The 20,021-nt window shown below is 41.2% G+C and overlaps 1 protein-coding gene across 3 annotated transcripts in view; it reads right to left on the bottom strand.

Annotated features, from left to right (window-relative positions):
• The window catches only part of USF3 (upstream transcription factor family member 3), a 36,237-nt gene extending 16,887 nt beyond the window's left edge, over positions 1–19,350 (bottom strand). The window contains exons 1-6 of one of the 3 annotated variants that reach the window (XM_058840496.1): positions 19,254–19,331; positions 7,323–7,395; positions 5,387–5,451; positions 3,553–3,581; positions 1,144–1,226; positions 15–111 (exon numbers count right to left, since the gene is read on the bottom strand). In XM_058840496.1, the coding sequence (XP_058696479.1) occupies positions 15–111; positions 1,144–1,226; positions 3,553–3,581; positions 5,387–5,451; positions 7,323–7,337 (289 nt within the window). In that variant the 5' untranslated portion in view covers positions 7,338–7,395; positions 19,254–19,331. Of the gene's footprint in view, positions 1–14; positions 112–1,143; positions 1,227–3,552; positions 3,582–5,386; positions 5,452–7,318; positions 7,396–19,253 lie in introns of all 3 variants that reach the window. The other 2 variants (XM_058840505.1, XM_058840487.1) reach the window with 2 other exon arrangements.
• Positions 19,351–20,021: the final 671 nt, after the last annotated feature.

Below are 20,021 nucleotides of genomic sequence, written 5' to 3'. Positions count from 1 at the left end.
GCATCTGTACTTACCCTGCTCATTGTTCCCTCCATTTAACAGAAGTTCATCATTTTGTCTTTTCATTTCTGTTATATACTTAAAGGCCTGATCCAGGATCATGTTCTTGCTCTGTAAAAGAAAACACACATATAAAATTAGGAGAAAGGTCTAGAATTTGTAAATCCATTAGTGATGAGGCTGCACTCACTCAAAGAGGTTTTTACTTTAAAAATATATCCTGAATATCACTGGGTAGGGTTTGTTTTCATTTGGTTTGTGTTGGGTTTTTTGGAAGTTGATTTTTGGTTTGGTTGCTTTTGTAAGATGAAACTACAAGTTTTGTGAGTAATGCTGACCCTAAAATGCAGTGAGATTTTACAGAACAACATTTTCAGTGCTGGAGCTGACACTTTCTGATGCCCAGAGGTAGATACTAAGGCCACAGATGCTGAACAGTCAGCATCCTTTCTTGCTGATCAGCTAAAATTCATGTTCACTAATAAACATACTCATCACATGAAATTTCCAGGATACTGCTTTGTATTAATATTTTATTAGAAAGGAAACAAACATGGAACAACTATCCAGGGAGATACATGCATAATTTTGAAAGTAGTATACTAGGGAATATGGGAAGAGAAAATAACCCATCCACAATCTTTTTATGAAACTATGCTTATTCTGCCTGCAAAACCTTTGTTCACTTCTAAATTTCTTCTACTGTTCAGTAGGAACAGTCTCTGTTGGGGACTCCTCTATCTTGAAAAGGATGCTTCTGTGCATCAACCTCAGAGCATTTGTCTTGCTTCATCTTTTGCAAGAAGAGCGTCTTAAATTACTATCATTATAATTTTATTTTCTGAATTGCTTTCAAACCATTATATGAAGGATGACAAAAATAATCAGTCAAATGCAAGAGTTTAAGATAAAATGCTCAAAATCTATGTAACTACATTCATGTGACCCTGCACTTCCAAATAGGAATTCTATTACAAGTAGTTTTTAAAATACTAATAACTAGTGGTATTTTTGAGTATATTAATTCAGACAGTTTTTCCTTCTTGCTAATACAAATAGTAAAACAAGTATTTATAATTCCAGACAAAGAAACATTTGAACATTTGGCAGGAATCTTGTATGCACCTCTGGATGGACACTCACCTGCTTAAGTGCTGGAGAGCAGGGAATGAGTTCTCCAATTCTGTTTATTCCAGCATTAATCTTCTTCTTTCGATGTCTCTCCACTAAGCAAAAATAATACTGTGTCATCTGGTTAGGCAAGCCAGCACAACAGCAGCACAACTAGGACAAAGTAAAGGCTCAAAAATACCTTATTTAATTATACACTAGAACCAGGAGTAACTTGAGTGAGGAAAAAAGTTCCTCTACGGTAAACCTAAGTTATCGGATTAACACCCAGTGGAGTCAAACAGCTGTAACACAAATAGCTATACCTTTAAAAGGTGGGGATATATTTTGTACCCCTTCATGAAAAAGTAAAGTTCCTACAGCTCAAAATTCAGGTTTTGAAACTAACACTAACAGTTTTATTACATTCTCTTCATAAGACAGATTGATTAAATTTAGGCATACAGAAAACAAATGAACAAAGATTATGGAAAGAATCAGTTTCAGATTTGGGAAGCAAACCTATGCCTCTTAAATTCTAATGTCAAATTTAGCACCAAAAGAGAAACAATGTAGATTTTATCAGTCTTCAGGCTTAATTTACATTAACAGAGCAGCTAGCCAACACTGAACATTGGTGAAGCTCTAGGTATATGGACTATCAGTTACTCTTTTTCATGTCCAAAGGTTTGACTGTTCTTTAAGGTCTAACTGACTGGGAGTAAAGAAAATATTGAATGAAGAGTAGTTCAAGGAATTACCTATTTTGGAGAAGGACAGAAAAAAACCTCATTTATAGTCTTCTAGTGATACCATTTACCTCTTCAATAGGTCTGAATATTGGTGGAAAGGGTCTACACTCTAAGTCTAAGAGTGTAAATACCTCTGGACTTGATTTTTACACAGTATCTGCTTTCCATCCACCACAGTCAGCCTCTTTCAAATATTGTTAACTCACATGTAGCTATTTAGTTTTTTTACTGAAATACTTTCATGTTCTATGCAAACTTGAAACTATTAGATTTCTTTCTTCAAAAAAAAAAGGAAAAATATCTGTAATGGCTTTGTCATGACTCAAACCATTGTGTTGTTCATTCATGGCGCTGAATGAACCTTCTGATTTGTGCAGTTGCTCTGCTTTTGGTGGCACCTGCAGGTGAGTGTATTTCATTTTGCTCCTTTACAAAAGACTCACTAATTTAATTTAAACAGTCTTATTTCAGTAGCCTGTCACTTCAGTTTACCTTTCTCTATCTATTTTTTTTTTTTTTTGTATTTCAGGAGAGACTGCTGACATTGACAGAGACAAGCTTAAATACACTAAACACAGCAAGACAAAGTTTCTTATGCAAGAAATTTACCATATAAATTAGACCACCTCTGTAAAAATTAAAACACAGGACACCTGGGACTTAACCTTTATATATCTCACTAATACATACAGATATCACAGTGTTTGTGAAGTGCTCCTCTTTTGTTTTGGTAATATTTGCAACACTCTCCTCAGCTTTTCCAGATATTAATGACTAAGAAAGTATAGGCTTGGAAGGAGCTGGTCCCCACATACTACAGAGTTCAGCCCAGGTAATAAAGATTTTGGAAAGCTATCAACATGTGAAACAGGAACTGGGAATTCCAATGAGGCCAGCAATCTTAGAAGTAAACTTGGTAACTTGTTTCCTGTTCCTCTTTAATTCTTAGGAAGCTGGCCACACCCTGAACACTCAACAGGCACAACATTGCACAGGCTTCACATGGAAAGTGCTCAGTGGTTTTTCCAGCTGACTTTGTGATGACCATGTAATACTGCTGTTCAGTAAAAGAAGAACTGCAATTAATTTCTTTGGATAAACCAGGCCAAAGACTGCCAGACTCTTTCCCAGTCCATCTTTCTGTTCCCACCTGTAGAAGATGCTGTTGGTGTTAGACACTGACTGTGTGCTGCCCTCCTGCACCCTGAAGGGATTTACTGCTGCAACATACAGCCAACATTTGCACAGATTTTCTGGGATGTCAGCATCCAAATGTGTGCCTTAGGAATAGGCTAGAGGAGTACTTCTAATCCAGGGAGTCTCTAAAGCTCTCAGGTAGGACACTGTCTCTGTTTTGACAAAGGTGTATATTAGTTGCACGTGAATGCCTATGCAGTTGTTTTCCTTTGGAATTGAACACAGCTGAAATTGTTTACTTCTTAATTTACTAGCTTTGGAAAGGCAGGGGCACGGTGCTCCTTCATACTTTAAGTTTGTGCTGTGGAAAACAGCAAACTAGAAACAATCTGAACAGATATTTTATGCAAGGACACAGAAAGGTGTTTGATAGGATGAGGCTTTTTCAGTGTACTAAACTCCTATGGAAGAACCTTCTCCATGCAAAGTGTTTTACTGCTCCAAAATATCTGGGCTTATTTTCAGACCAAACAGCAAAGCATGATGTTCCTACCTGCATTATGTGTCTCCCGGTTTTTCTTTCTGTAAAACATAAGGGGAAAGACTCATGTGAAACTGAAGGTTAAAGATCTGCATACAAACAAGTATTTCTTTTATTATTTCTATTACAGCTAAAAATACTAAATATTACAGTCTAGTGAACTAGAACACCAGAAGTCACAATCAGATGTTGTTAGACATTGGTATTAAAGAGTTTCTATCAAAAATTTTTTCATGTTCAGACTTAAATCAATTGCAATGTAACAAGGCACAGTGTAATGTTCCACTTGATTATTAGTAGATATTTATAGTGGAGAGCTAGGTTTTTATATTCCTGTTATATTATGCAGTGTTCAAAAAGGCCAAAGATTAATAAAAAATAGTTTTGTTTCTGAGGAACAAGACAGTTAAATATTTATCTGAAATGTTGCTTTTACATTCACTGGATCACTGAAACAGGAGAAAACTACCATGCAAGTTGATTTTCCCACCACATTGCCTTCAAAAATCATAGCTTCTGGTGTCAAAGAGGCTTCCTTTGTGAGAGAAACCAAAAATACAGTTCCTCTACAGCTCCTGACCTTTACTGTCTCAAAATTCTGAAAATTCTGTGATTTGGGCTTGTGAGGGTTATGTTTGGTTTCAGATGTTCACCTGAGACTACAGGACTGATGGCAGCAATCACTGTGCAATGTCTCAAACTGCTTTACTGGCAGTCAATAAATTTCAAATATATACTCTACATATATAAAGATGTACTATACACACGCACTAAAACAAATACTTCCAGGAAGTACAGTAAAGCAAAGCACGTGTTTTCTGGAAAAAGCAAAATTCCAGAAAAAATCAATTTCAAAAAACTTCTGTCCAGTAGCACACTCCCACTCTAGCTGTCCTTTTCAATGTAACAAGCAATCTGAGGTAAGAACGCAAGATACAAGTGGAAGAGGTGTGATTACTATGAGGCACATCCTTTACACTTTGAGTTGATACCTGTTGCTGGTAACTCGCTGAAGATAGTGTGCACCTGGAATAACTTAGACAAGAACTACAAGACAGTAATGTTACTGTTACAGGTCAGGCCCAGAGACATCTGCTAAGAAATAATGCCTAAAGATGATCATTAATACTAAATGTGAACAAGAGTATAAGGAGTGGAGACACCCAGCTGTCCTTTGGTTGGCATTACCATCACAGAGCACAAAATACTCTATTAGTCAGGTAAGAAAGTGTTGTGAAGTCTGCAAAGACTGAAAACTTTCTGTAGGACAAATCAATGCTCTCTTTGAGCCTTTCTTGATTATAAATCATATCCTACATGCTTACCTAGTAGTAATAACGTATTAGATCACCCATGTTAATACAAAGGAACAAAACTCTGGAAAAGTTCTAATGAGTGCTGAGTCACTTCGTCACAAATTTTGGTCATAGTGTTGCTGTACAACCTCAAGGTGTAGTTTGAGTTTCAGCAGAGATTTGAGATGTAAGATCCAGATTCCACTGGGAGTTGAGGAAGAGTTCTAAATTACCCTGTCAAAATTATACTATATATATATCTATAAGGAGCCTCCATAAAAATAGAGGCTGTGCTCTAACCAAGGCAGCAACACAGTTTTACACACATCAGAATTGTCAGTGAAAAAATTAAAGTGACCCAGGTAGCTATATCTTTAACAAATAGTTTGGCATAGACAGGGAAAGAGAGAAACTTTTAGATCAACCCTGATGAACACACAGAACTTCTTGTCCATACCATTATTGCCAAACTTTTAGCTAGAAACTTCGTGACTGCAACATGGCTGCAGACCATGGAACTACTAAATAGTCATTTTCCCACAGAAACTCACCGATGTTGCTTCTTAGTAGGTGTCTCATTCTCTGTCATCTCTGGCATGGTTTCGGAGAAGAGAGCCTGAGGAAAAATCATGGAAGGAATTAACAATTCCTACACTTTTCTGAATTCTTAGCCCATGACATTTGTTACATGGCTTTGCCTTGGAGCACAAGGATGGGGCCCTACTACAGTGTAGGCACAAGTCCATCCCCTTGATTCAGACCGGTTTTTGTGACATGAAAAAACGTTCTCCCTTATCAGCCCTTCCTCACTGAATAAGCATTCAATTCCCAGTTCAAAATAAATTATGAATGCTAAGCAAAAAACAAGCTACAATGAAGACATTTCATAAGCTACAAGTTTAGAGTGCTCTTAATGTAGCAGATTACAAAACTTGCTATTAAATTACTGTATACCTCAAAACAACCAAAAAATGACACTCCTATGCTCTCAGATATGTAAAATTCAGATAAAATTAAAGTTATGAACTAAAGTTATATATAACAGCCTAATGAATTGCATTTAACTTGTCGTCATCTTGAACAGATAGGTAGCCTGTATTTAGACCAACAAAAACATTATAAAACTACACAAAAGATGAGATTAAGTCAATGATGGTTGAATGCATATCTACCAGAAATACATTTTAGAGAGCAATGTATACTGTAGATGACAACAGGAAAAAACAGATCTGTTTTTTGATATGTCTGAGCTCTGTATTTACTTTCACACTCTTTCACCAACCTGTTATTGCAACTCTTCCCATGGGCCCTCAAACTCCTTGTGGCTTCACCTTTCCCTGGCTACTCCGAGAAAGCTCACTGGCTTCATTCAACAGGCTTCATATCTTTAGGGTATTTTTTGTCTATTTTTTTGGATTGCAAGGAAGTGGGGGTGGTTCTTAGTGTAACTTTAAACACCAAGCAGTTATTAATGTAAACTGAGCCTACCACTACTGGCACTGACATCAAAAACAAACCCCCAAAATAATGTCCTTACAAACCAGAAAGTCAGAATATATGGAGCTCCCAAACCACTGAAGCATTCACTTCACAAAGTGCTCTGTGCACACACCCATGTGTGTGTCACACTAACAGAAATAATCTGTATGGTACCACAGCTGAATTTAGATACTGCATTTCAGCCTTTTTTTCTAGAAGTTAATTAAATGTAGTGCATTCAGAAAAGATTAAAGGATGAAAAACATTATGGCTGAAGCTGTTTACCACTCTAATCTTGGAGTACTTTCTCTGTTCCAGGGAAGACTTGGGAGATGTTGGCAAACCATAAAATAAAGCAAACAAGAAACATCTTTGAATGTTTCTTGAACAAGAAACATCTATGAACAGATCCAACTCAGGGAACTCAAAGTGCCTGAAGATTTCAGGAACGTAATTCAACTCCACCTACACAACAGGCTTCACAACATCACAAAACTGTGGACACTTTAATCCACTTTAAAGAGGAGTTAGAGCATTCCACTGCCTCACAGGGTGTTACACACAGCCTATCTAAACACAGCCATCACAGCCCTCTCCAGCCCAGCAATGGGAACACATCACTTTCCATTTATACCCCTCCAGACTCTGCTTTCTCTGTGCTCACTGACCATCCCCTGCATAAATTATGAAAACACCTGAGAGAGTTAACAGTCTTTTACTGTGGGAGAAAGCAGTGGTGCGACTTCAGCGCTTCCATGCACACCCTTATAAACTGTGCTACCGCATCTTAAAAACAAGATTTCTTCTCCTTTAAATCCAATTAGCTTGGATTAAAAACAAATTTCTTTGAGTTTATATTTAGTAAGATTAATCCAGTTGTTGTCCCAGGCTGTCCAAGTTAGTAAAAACTCACAACTCTGAAAGCCAGGAAAGCCAGTTTCCCACCCAAGGCATCTATCACTTATCTCTCCTGCAGAGAGCTGGTGATGGTCAGTAGTACTTACTCACTGATTCTAGCTGCATTCACTGTACCAGGTGATGATGAAGGGGTTAGCTGGGAGACCTTAGCAGATGAGCGGTTCTGATTATAAAAAAAAAAAAAATAAAACCCAGTTAGAGCCCAGACATCTTGGACACTGTTGGCAACGAGAAATGTTCAGGTGTACATGGAATGACTGAGGCCAGCACACCTCCTTTCAGCAGAGTTCCCAGCAAAACCAGTGTCCATTAAGGCTACCAGCAGAGGCAGGAGAAGCAGAGCAGCTGCCTGGTGACACTACACTCATATATCCATCACTGAGGCAGCACCTTGTGTAGCAAGTGAAATAAGTACTCGACAGGGCAAAGGGATCACTTAATTTAATACTGTTTTTGTTTAGTGAGGATGTGAGCACATGGGCACACTTCTGGTAAAGCAAAGCTCTCAAACGTGCTTAGAAAAAGGAAGATACTGGATTGTGTCATGTGGCAGTCACATACGCTGTTTCTTGATTCTGCACCACCTATAAAGACAGAGCTGATATGTCTGTTATTGGGCATTATGAGACCATAGCAAATATGCTGGAAATCAGAGAAAAAAGATAAAAGAGGTCTTAGTTATGGTGAACTTCACATTTTTGAAAGACTAATATATTCACCAAGCAACCAAATTTTTTTAATCTTGCAAATTTATACAGCTCGAGAACCAAAGGAGTATTTTTTTATTGCAGTGTATTTAACATAGAAAGCATCAATGTGGATTTAGATGGTCAGCTACCATGCAGGGCCACAGAGAAAGCACAACTGTGTGAAGGTAAGGATGTAAAAAAGCACCCACACACAAATACCCCTCCCCAGAAGCCATGGCTGTTCTGACTCCAGCTGCATGGTCCAGAACACATTCACAGCACCATCTTCCCCCTGCCCTAAGTCAGAGCACCCACTTCTCCCTCCTGACACGAGTTCTTCATACTCCTGTATTTTAGCTTCTCCTGTGTCCACTCAGCAAAGTTCTTTTTCTTAACAGCAGCCATCCTTATCTCCCAGTCATGATATACACAACATTCCAACTGCCTTATTTCTTAATGCTGAGCAGATGCTGAAATGATTCAGCAATTCATTGTATATAGAATTCTGGAAGATAGATAGACAAGGCCCTAGTGAAAATTTGTGCTGTAATTTATTAATATAGTTCCTAACCATTTTTTATCCTGAAAAAGAATAGAAAATTTTTATTACATGTCAAAGACCCCACTTCTTTCTTCCTCCTCAGCCCTTTTTTTTAAAATAATGTCAGTAAGCTTCTTCCAAGTGATGCTGTTCCCTGCATATTTCAAGCCATTTGTTGCCACACTGAGTGTATAAGCCTCACAAATGTAAACTTAAAGTCTGTATTTGATATGCTTCAGTTCCACTGGGATCTGCAGCCCATTTCATATAGGGGACATGGCACAGGAATGTTGTGGCTGATACCCTAACTTCACTTTACTGTGGAATTACTTCCACAGGTGAAGTTTATCAGTTTACCACTCAACCAACTTTTGTGGTCCTGATAGGAAAAAGCAAGGCTGTACACAGTATCTAATTAATCAATTGGTTTATTTTGAGCTCCACTGAAAAGAAGTGGTTAAATTTGTTAAGTAACACTTGTCTAAAACTCTGGGCTTTCTACTGATAGAATGTACCATGAGAACTGAAGCTGTTTTTCCCTGTTCTTATTCTGTAAGGACAGAAACCTTTCCATTTTACTTGATAATCCATGAAACAGCTCAAGCTGACAATACCAGGGAGGAGGTTTTCTTAAGGGCTGCTGAAAACATGGTCTTTGTAAATTAAAAAGAAAATAAAAATACTGCCTAGGTGGAGATTTCTGAGGGCTGATGAATGTTCACACTGTCTCCACTTCTCCCCCTCAGCTGTTGCATGGCCAGAGCTTTGACAGTGGGCTTCCCTTTACTTCTGCCATGTCAGGTATTGCTTCTTCATGGCAAGATCCCTCCATGGATTCTCTAAAGCAGAAGACATGTATTTGCCTCACAAGCTCAGAGACAAATGTATTTTAAGTTCACTCATGAAATATGCTCCCTCAGCGGAATGTCATCTGCAGAGAAAATGTAGCAAAATCCAAATTCTTGGAACAGATGAAGAAGCAGCAACTCATCATTTATATTTATTTAGTACCAAGCTTCCCTCAAGCTTTATGCAGTTAACAGTTTTCACAATGTCAACATAAAATATTGATTTTAAATGCAATGTCATCCTCAGAAATTAAAGGATATTTTGTATTCTGAAGATTAAAGTTTAACATAATTTAATCTCTTCCATTGTTCTGAAACATAGGGTATAAAACTTAAAACAAATTTATTTAAACATCTTCTTGTCTACCACCCATCTTTCCAGGTATTATTCAGCAAATTTTATTAAATCTCTTCTTCAAAACATGCACTCAGCAAATATAAGAAAAAGCTAATTTAGATTATTTTATTTGGTATTATTTTTTCACTCCTTATTTAGGAATTGTTTCCAAACTTAATATCCATTTTAAGAAAGAAAATAATTATTCCAATCTGTTACCTTTGGCTGTACAAGACAATCTTCCTCAAATTAGTAAAGCCATTCCACTCTTCTGCATCAGGCAGAAATAATCTTTTTTATATGCAACTACACATATTCTGCAAACCTACCAGCAGTCCAAATCTTTCTTTGTCTCAATATCCTTCAGCAAGCTTATGCTGTCACACTGCTGCAATTTCACAGTTCTTACTGGTTCTTACATGTATACCTCATGTAGTTAGCCTTAATGTAAAGCTAAGATCAATTCCAAGGCACAGATAAGAATTACTCAAATGCTTTTTTCCTGAGACAGAGTGTCTTCTTCATCCAAGTAACTGCTGGAGCTCACTTCTCCAATCTTCCATGCATGTTTGAGAACAAAGCTAGCCTTAATCAGGGACTTCATCCAAGCCTTTAACAACAAGCAAAGTGCCTTTTCGATCAAGAGACACAATTTACTGCTCTTTCTTTATTCCCCCGTGGAATGGTTCTATTCTATTTTTGTATTTACCTAATAAAATGACTGCAGGAAACATTAACACAAAGTTACCTTTATGATTGTTACCTGTGTGCATTAACTACTGCGGCCTATCAAAGCAACCTGCTAAGACTATCATATAGGAAAATGAAAAATTATATTTTTCCTGATAGGAGGAAAAAGATCTATCAGTTTGGTTTCGGAAGAAATTGAGATTTCCCTGTTACTGCGTCCCTTACTCCACTCCCTCACAGCAGCTGGGCCCACTGACTGACCTAACTGCAACTTCTCAAAGAGATGAAGTTCCCAGATGTTTACAAAAACCTGGGAGTGAGCAGAGGAGGAGGAGTGAGGTCAGGTAAAGGACTGGACACGGCTGGGTCTGTGACCAGCCCTGCAGCATGGACATGCTGGCTGACCAGCTGGCTCAGAGTGGCACTGCCACCTTGTGCTGAGGAAGATATTCCTGATGCAAACCAGTTCAGAGTTTCCCAGGCCAACCAAACTGTTCCCAGAGCTTCTGCAAAAGTTAAAAAAAAACCAAACAACAAACCAAATAAGATAAAACCTGTTACATGAGGCAACTTTTTTTTTAAGGTGCTTGCAAACAACAGATAGAAAGAAAATTTATCTGCTTTAGATTTTTTTACTCTGCCTCTTTTGTTTGTATTATCTAAACTGAAATATATTAGTATTTTTCCTCCTGTTGACTTAAAGCAATAAAGTTTTAGTAAGGCTCTTATATAACAACATGCAAGAGAACTAGAAAAAAAATGTTCAGGGTTTTTTTTTTGTAATAGCATTGGAGGAAGAGAAAGCGTAACTCAAGTGATATTTCCTCATATCTACATTAGCTTTGTTTTCATTTGTAATTTTCAAAATATCAATGGCAATTGCACTGACCATTTAGTTTTAAAACCATATTTTAGGATAGCACAGGTGTAGGGTCACTTGGAGAAATCCTGACCAGATCTGCTTAATAAAACTTCATAAGATAAAAAAAAAACAAAACCAAAACACCAACAACAAACAACAACAAATAAACTTCCCTGTTAATCACCTGAAGATCCAGCTCTCATATTTATTCTTCTTTGTCTACTGTTGTTCCCTCCAGAGTCTACCTAAGTACATTTATTTTTACACCTTAGAGGAGGGGCAGAGAGAGCGCTCATGTCCACGGAACCAAGTCTCTTACTCACTGCAAAATATTTAAGGAGAGGTATTTCTGGACATTTTGCACCCAGGTGAGAGCTGCTGCCACCCCCACACCTTGTGCAGATGATCTTGGTACTGGCAAACAAACTGAAGTGCACACAGTGCAAGTAAAGGAAGATGCCTAAGGGAACTATCTCCTGTGGTCTGAGGCAATTGTTACAGGGAAGCAGACATTTGGGAGCTAAAGAGCTGTAATTATGCAACCAGTGCACAAGCCAGAATCACAAAGAGCTCTCCCCTTAAAGTGTGTCTTCAGCTACTCAAAATAAGGGGAACATCACTCTTCTCTTTAGGAAATAAAAAAGGAATGACCAAGGAAATCCTCCTGATCCCCTGTTCTCCATGTATTGCGCTGAGATTCACAAGTTACCAACCGTACCAATTTCGCTAAGGAAGTGAGAAAGTGTGAAAAATGTCTCTATGTCAAAAGACAGTGCTCATCTCCCTGGCTTCCAATGCCCAGTGATCCGTGGTACGCTTCAAAACAGAAAGTGGTTTTCAAAGAGAAGACAGACATCTAATTATGCTGTGCTTGACAGAGGAGCCACAAGTGTGTTTTGATGGTGAAGGCTAAGTGGATACCAAGTGAATTGCGGGCAAGCTCCTCCTAACACAGGTCATCACCTCTGTGGTGGGAGTGTGGGTTAGGTTACCTGGATCAGATGGCAAAGATTGCCTGCAGCAGGCTGAGGCTGAGAGTGCTCTGCCACTCACTCCTGAGCAAGAGCAGCCCTCAGTGAGCACAGCCTTGCAGCAGCATGTTGCCTAAAGAACAAGCAATTGTTTTCCTGAAAAAAGCTGAAACATACAAGTCATCATGGTCTCCAAATGATGTGACCAAGATGGTTATTTATAACTTGGGAAGCCATCCATATATGAAAGCTGTATTTGAAACACCGAAGAATGACTGGACAAATGTAGAAGCTGTAAGTCCTAGAATCACAAAATGGCTTGGGTTGGAAGTAACCTTAAAAATCGTCTCATTCCAAACCCCCTGCCTTAGGCAGAAACACCTCCCACAAGACCAGATGTCCCAGAGCCCCATCCAGCCTGGCCTTGAACACTTCCAGGGATGGGGCACCTGCAGCTTCCCTGGGCAACCTGCTCCAGCGAGAGCCAGTCCAATTCTGCTTTCTCATGTGATCTTATCTACAAATGAAATCTCTATCCAAAGAGCAGTACCTTGTCACAGAGCCTGACAACCAATTTAGAATTACAGCATAAAAACATTCATTTTGGCTACAATGATTTAGCCAGAGCAGTATTCTTTGCTTCACTGCTTTGGTTTTAAGCTGAGCTCTTTTTGTTCTGCAGCTACAAAGGATCCTCACATAGTCTGTTTATAAAACCACATAAGGTCCCAAGGAGGTGTCAAGGCATTTTCTGACACATGCCAAACTGCTTTGCTGCTCTCTCCTGAGGAACCTAACTAACAAGCACTGCAAAATATCCTAGAAGAGAAATGTTCAGGGCATCCAAAGAGTTTATGTGTCAAATTTCTTAATTCATCTTTTCAGATATGAGTCATTCAGTACAAAGGATTACACAGTCAAGTCCTTAAATATTTTATAGGCTTGGAGTATAAGAAATCTGACACGAACAAAGAACTCATCAAGGGTCCATGATAAAGAAAGCAATATTCTATGGGCCTGCACTAAAAAGTTCCACTACAACATGCAGAAGAGATCAAAACTGAGATTCTGTTACAAACACTGCCCTTCCAGAGTTAAGGGATTTCCCTATGAATCTTAATGGGGCCAAAATAAAAAATGGCTGAGGAAGAAGGTCCCATAAAACAGAATTTCAGTTTTAATGTATAAACTCATCAAACAAACTCATTAATTACACTTCAATGAGCTTTCAAAAACAAGCACACACACTCTGCCCCCAAATCCAAGAAAACCAAACAAAGCCTCCACAACTTTGCAATGTACATTTTATAAGCAGACTACTCACTAAAGGTTTTAGTGGACAGAAGGCAGCTCATTCTCCTTCAAAACCTCAATGCAATTACACCTTTGCTTTTCAGAGTTTTTTTCCTTGGATCTATGAAGTGGGTGTACTGGGCAATTACTTCAGTTCCAGGAATAAAGGACTCATCTTGCAATCTGGATGTTTGACAGTTTGACAGTTTTGAATAATACTGGCAGGGATAAAGCTGCACATTATTTTAATTATATTTAACAGAGAGGTCCAAACTAAAATTATCTGAGCCCAGATGACCAGAGAAAGCAAGCACACATTCATAACGCTTTCAAAGAGGAAATTAAAAATCAAAATCAATGCACATTAGACACAAGAAAATGCACCTACTAGGTGCAAATCCATAGAAAAACTGAATTCAATAATTCCACCACTTTAAGAACTACTTATTTAGCTTTAGAAGAATTACTGTGTATTAGCTATCTGAGGTGAGTAAGTAGTTCTGAAAGCACTAGGAAAAGCAAATAAGACTGCAGTAGAAATTTAACACCGACAATAGAGAAGAAACTACAACCAGATTTCCAAGTTACTACTTTGCAGCGGTCTAAAAGGAATGGATAAATGGGACAGACTGATAGCATGATCCTGCAAGTTTTACCTCATTAAAAAACATTCCATAAAACAAAAATTACTAACCTCCATCTTTTTCTTCTATAACTGTGAAATCACCTCCCTATTGCCACCTAAGACTGACTTGGTAAATACCTTAAAGTGAAACTAGGAGTGGGAGAACTCCATTGCATTCCTTAGCAAGGGACAGCTCACACACTTAATAATTCCAAGCTAGGAAACATAGGGTCTTCCCATTCCCACCCAGAATAAAACAGAAAAACCACAAAGATGGACTGTAAAGTCTCTTGAGACAGTTTACAGGCGGGATTCTCCCTGAGCCTTCTCCTTTCCAGGCTGAACAACCACAGCTCCCTTGGCCTCCCAAGACAATAGATGCTCCTGTACCTTAATTGTCTTTGTGGCCTTTCAATGGACTCTCTATGGTACATCCATGTCTTTCTTGTACTGGGGAACCTAAAACCCAAGAAAAGATGCCAGGTGTGGCCTCACCAGTGCCAAGTGCAGTGGAAGGATTACCTCCCTCAGCTCACTGATACTCCTGTATCAAACGGAGCCCACTTGCCACCTTTGCCACAAGGACACTTTGTTGGTTCATGTTCAACTTGGTGTCCACCAGGTCCTTTTTTGCCAAGGCACTTTCCAGCTATGTATTGGTGGGCTGATTTGTTCTTCCCCAAGTGCAGGATTTTGTCCTTGTTGAACTTCACAAAATTCCTGTCAGCCCATTTCTTCTAGCAATAATGGGAAAATCCTTGAGATGGTTATCTTTCCCTATTCTCCCAACTCCTTCAACATATCGCTGAGAGGTGTAGCCTCTACCCTGGCTCACCAGCACTCCTCACCCATGAGGCCAGATGATGACACTACTTCAACTTAAAATTTACTTTGCAAAAGGATCACAGAGATGCCCCACACTTCCAAATACGTGCACTGAAACAAGATTGCTTCTCATGGTGGCAGTGCTGGCTTAATATGTGTGAAACTGACTCAAGATGATGCCAAAACTAGTTAAGCTTCTCCAATTATACAAGAAGTCCCAGAATCACCAGCAAGTGAGAGATTTTCATGAAGAAAGAGGTATTTAAGCAATAGATGCATAATATTTAAACATTTCTGAATTAAAGCATCTCTGAATATTAGGGATACTCCAACAGTGAAAATATTATGTTCTTTGTTCCTGGTTTGGAGCACCACTTTACTACTGGAGTAAATGAGCACGAAGAGCTGTAGCATGAAGCTTTGTACAAGAACTGTGTTCAACTTCTAGGTAACAGCTTCACTGATGCATGAAAGCAAAGCAGAGTCCAGCTTCAAAGGTTGAAGGCTGGCATGAGTTAAGTGTTCCTGAAGCCAGACACAGACTACAGATGCAGGCAGACACCCCAAATGTTATTTTCAGTTAAACTTCAGTTACTTGAAGAATAAACAAATCTTTAGGTTCTCCTCTCCTCATAAAACCCTTATACTGCTATTGTGTCAGCAGGCTAATGGACAATGCTTTCTACAATCTTTTCATGGCACTGCCCACCACACCAAAAGCTGGAAAAATGGATCACAGGTTCTGAGGAACCTGGATTTAGACCTAAAACTTAGTAGCTCCATATTTGGATCATTCCAGCCTCACTAGAGATGGACCACAAAGAACCCATTCAGGTAGCAGAATACCAGCATGACTGAGATGTGCTTATAGATGGAGCTGATTTCAACTCATGTTTTTCACGTTGGTCAGTCAACCTGACGGAAGTTCAGGTAACTGAGTGAGAAAGGCACTTGTTACCAGGAAGCATGAAACATTTTTAGCAGCTTAGTACTTTCTTCTTATCTGAATCAAATGGCACCCAGCATGGCTGATGTAAGAGATTGCTATGGTCAGTCATGCTTGCAAAAGTAACTCATTCACCTTAGAGGACTAAAGCCATAGCTTTTCATACAGGAAACAAACCCAGTTTACACACAATTTGTCAATCTTGTGCACACAGCAAAACCTCTTTCGTGCTTACTCTAAGCATGACGACAGCACTTCACTGGTAAGGCAGCAAACCAAAGTACACTTTGGACACATTATATCCATGCATAAAAGCCAGAACTGTATTTTAAACAGCAAGTTAGGTCAGCATTACATAAACTGGGCACTGCACAGCACTTCCTAATCAAGGAAGTGAGACCTTTACATGTTTTACTGTAATTTGAAATAACTTGAACACTGCTTGAATACTCCCCCTCATTAAAACTGAATACATATCACAGCCTAGAGTTTCAGATGAGAAACTGAGTTTTCAGTTAAATAACATTACTGAGCCATGTCCCTGATGAAAATGCCAGGGAAGCTGCACATACAACACAGGTTTTTAAATGAAAATAGATGTGTAAATGTGTACGTGCATACCATCTTACAGCTTTAACATTTCTGATCTTTTCATAACAACTCTAGTCATAAATCTCAGGACTATGAAGAACTGTACTTCCCTCCAGCCTGATGTACTGTGCATCCACAGTAATGCCAGTCATTTTATAATTCTTCATTTCAGTTGTGTTTTTGATTACTTTAATCAAATCAAATCCCTCAGGATAAATATGAATGTGTTTTCCTACTTTGAAAGCTATCACTGTCCTTCGAAGTGGCACAGACTTGGTGGTACTTTTCACAAGTTCTTGAGACACAACCAACCATGATTCATTGGGAAGCCCTTCGTATTAAATGCTACACTATTTATACCTTCCTCCAGCCAGGTGTCACTTAAAAAGTAATTTTTAAGACCTTAAAAAGCACTACTGTACAAAAATTAAACCACAGAATGGCTCTTGTCAAATCCAGTATGTCCCAACCCTTGACTTCCTCTCATGTCTACTTCTTCCTACAGCAACCAGCTTCAAATCATACGTTATATTAACTCAGATCCATGTGGGACATGATTGGTTACAATGTCACACACTTTGTATCAGGGCATTTTGCAAATTAAAAGCGTGCTTGAACATTTGTAAGGCACCATCCCGAATCTTTCTGTAGCCTAACTTATTATACTTCAATATGTGGAAGCCAGAGGTGTTCTTATAATTTCAGTACATGGGGAGAAACCATCAACAACCAAACAATGCTCAAAAAACTACCTCTGTAACTCCTCTGCCTTAAAAGAGTCAGGAGCATCCCCAACACTCACCTAAAAAGAGTTGTGGTGAAAAACAGCTGGAGTAGCTGAGCCATCAGTGCCAGCAGAACATATTCACAGAATCTTTGCCTTCTTGTTCCCGAGATATCTTTGACATTTCAGAATACAGCTAAACTTCAGCTACAAGCGAGAGTCCACAATGCACACAGCAGGTGTGGGCCAGGCACACGTCCCAGGGCCACTCAAGTGACAGTCACTTCAGTCTGTCCCTGGCCAGCTCCTCAGAACACTACTTGAAAAACCAGGAATCAAAGCAGCAAAGCCACTATCAAAAACTTACATCCTAATTATCTCTTTGCAGCTGTCAGACTCCTCCAGGATCCACCACCATTTTTCATCTACTCCGTTAAAATCTTCCCGTGCATCCATAACCTAAGGGAATAAGTAAGTCTCTAAGGGAGCAAGTAATTTCCAAATTTGCAATGTTCTTGTACTGTTTCACATACCTGACGTGATATTTTGAATACAAGGACCTTAAAAATCATACTCATAACTTGAGCATTTTTCTAAGCTTGGCAAACATATTTTCAGCTGTCAAATGTATTTAATCCTAAAACGTACCTATGAGTTACTGTTACAGCACTAATGGAAAATCAAAAATTAGAAGTTCTAAATCTTTATAGTAATAACCATTTACTCAAAGGAAGGTTCCTACTTCCCATTCGTCTGATTACTGCACACAATTCATGAGCAACAAACAAGGCTCTGCAGCTGGTTAAACTGCTACATAACACAATCACATAAATAAGTTGGTCCCAAGGACTTGTATATTAAAAGTAAAGCTAAAATCATGCCTCTAAACCAAGCTGTGACAATACCTGACTTCTGGGTGCTTAACTGTGCCATTATTATCTCTGCTAGAAGTACTTAATAATTGCATGTCTAAATGAAGTCTAACAGAAGTCCAAGCTATTATGTGAAAAGCAAAAATACAGTTTTGTGATTTTTGTACTTATGAAGAGAAACTCAACACAACGCTATTCCCTTTTTCTTTGCCTTATTTCCAATTTTTTCCCCACAGACTTCCCTGGACAATGGGCATCATGTGCCACAGCTATATCTAACCATAGCTATGTCAATGGACTCAGTTCATTTGTGCTGTCACAGGGAACTGCATTTTAAGTGTCCTGCCCTTAATGTGAGCAGCAGCTGTGAGTTACACACATCTCTGTGCTTGTCAATGTCGGTTTCCATGAAACTGAAGCCTTTCAACTCTTTAAAACCTCTGCTGCTGGCAAATTTGACTGAAATTGGCCAGAGAGCTAAAATTATCAGGCAGAGAAGGAACAGACGAACACATCCATCAGACGTCCTTCCTTAGGAGACCAAGCTCATAGCACGCCAGACGAGAAACGTCATTCACGAGTGACCGAGGTCTAAGCAAAAAGGCTGGCCCTGTACGCACATCGTGCTCTGGAGTGGGCTAACTTCCCCTCGGGGTGCGGCTCAACACGAGCGCACGGCCGCGATGCACGGAGGATGCGGTACATCCCGGGCTACGCCGAGGAGATGCTAGGCTGAGGCGCCTCTCGCTGCCTCCGGAGCAAACTCCCCGAACGGCGACTCACGCTCAATTGTCTCCCAGCACCGAGACCGCAAAGCGATAAAACCACGCCGCTCTCCAGACCTTCGCCGCTGCTTCCCCCGACTTTACCTCACCCAGCCCGGGCACGGGCAGCCCCCGCAGCCGCACAACTCCTGGGGAGCAGAGCCCGGCCACCGCCACCGAGCCGCGACCGCCCGGGGGCCGTACCGCCGAGGGCCGCCCGCGCTCTGCAGCTGCGCCCCGGCCTGTCCCGGCCCCGCAGCCCCTGCCCGGCCCGGCCCGGGCACACCTGGGCCGGACAAAGAGGCACCGGCCCCACCGGCATCCCGGGCGAGCGCGGCCCCGGCCCAGCGCGACGCCCCGGCCCCGCTGCCGCGGCCGCGGCCGCTCCGGGTCCCTCTCCGCCCGCTGCCGCTCCCGTCCCCGGTCCCGCCGCCGGCACTCACGGTCGGGCCGGGCGCGCTGCGCGGCGGCCCCAGCGCCGGGACCATCCTCCGCCGGGCGGACACCCCGCGCCAGCCCCGCCGCCGCCTCCGCGCCACTGCCCGCCCGCGCAGCCCACCCTGCTGCTCGCGCCGCAGCCAATCGGCGTGCGCGGGGCGAGCCCTCGCGGCCAATCAACAAGGGCCGTTCCGGAGAGGGCGTCGCTCTCCCTCAACCGGGCGGGGCGGAGCGGGCGCGGGCCAATCGCCGCCACAAACATTGGCGGCGCGGGCCAATCAGAGGGCGGGGAGGCAGAGACTGGCGTCAACAAGGTAAGGTGGCCGAAACAGGAACTGGCGGGGAGCGGCGTCCCGGGCGGCCAATGAGAGCAGCGGGAAGAGGCGCGCGGAGGGGCGGGCGGCAGCTCTTAAAGGGGCAGCGGCCGCGCTGGGACGGGAAGGGTTGCGGCGTTGGGTCGGTTCTGGGCGGCATCGTCGGCACCGGTGATGGGGAAAGGGCCGTGTGTTGTTTTGTGTGTGCTATTTTGTGCGTGTCCCTGGCACATGAAACAATCCCGTCCTGCCTGGGCGAGAGTCACCCGAGCGCTGCCCTTCGCCGACCTCCCCCGCGGGGTGTGTGAGAGCTGAGCGGAGTAGAGCAGCGTTGGTGCGCTGAGCTGCTGCCCTGCGCCCTCGGCAAGCGGCGTTCTGGAACGGAACGGAGAGCAAAGATAAAGGCTGGCTAAAGATTTGCCACATGGAGCTGTTCACGAGGAGCCGAGCCACGTCCCG

The sequence above is a fragment of the Poecile atricapillus genome, chromosome 1 (assembly GCF_030490865.1).
Source record: "Poecile atricapillus isolate bPoeAtr1 chromosome 1, bPoeAtr1.hap1, whole genome shotgun sequence".
Taxonomy (NCBI): domain Eukaryota; kingdom Metazoa; phylum Chordata; class Aves; order Passeriformes; family Paridae; genus Poecile; species Poecile atricapillus.
This window is presented reverse-complemented; position numbering and strand designations above follow the sequence as displayed.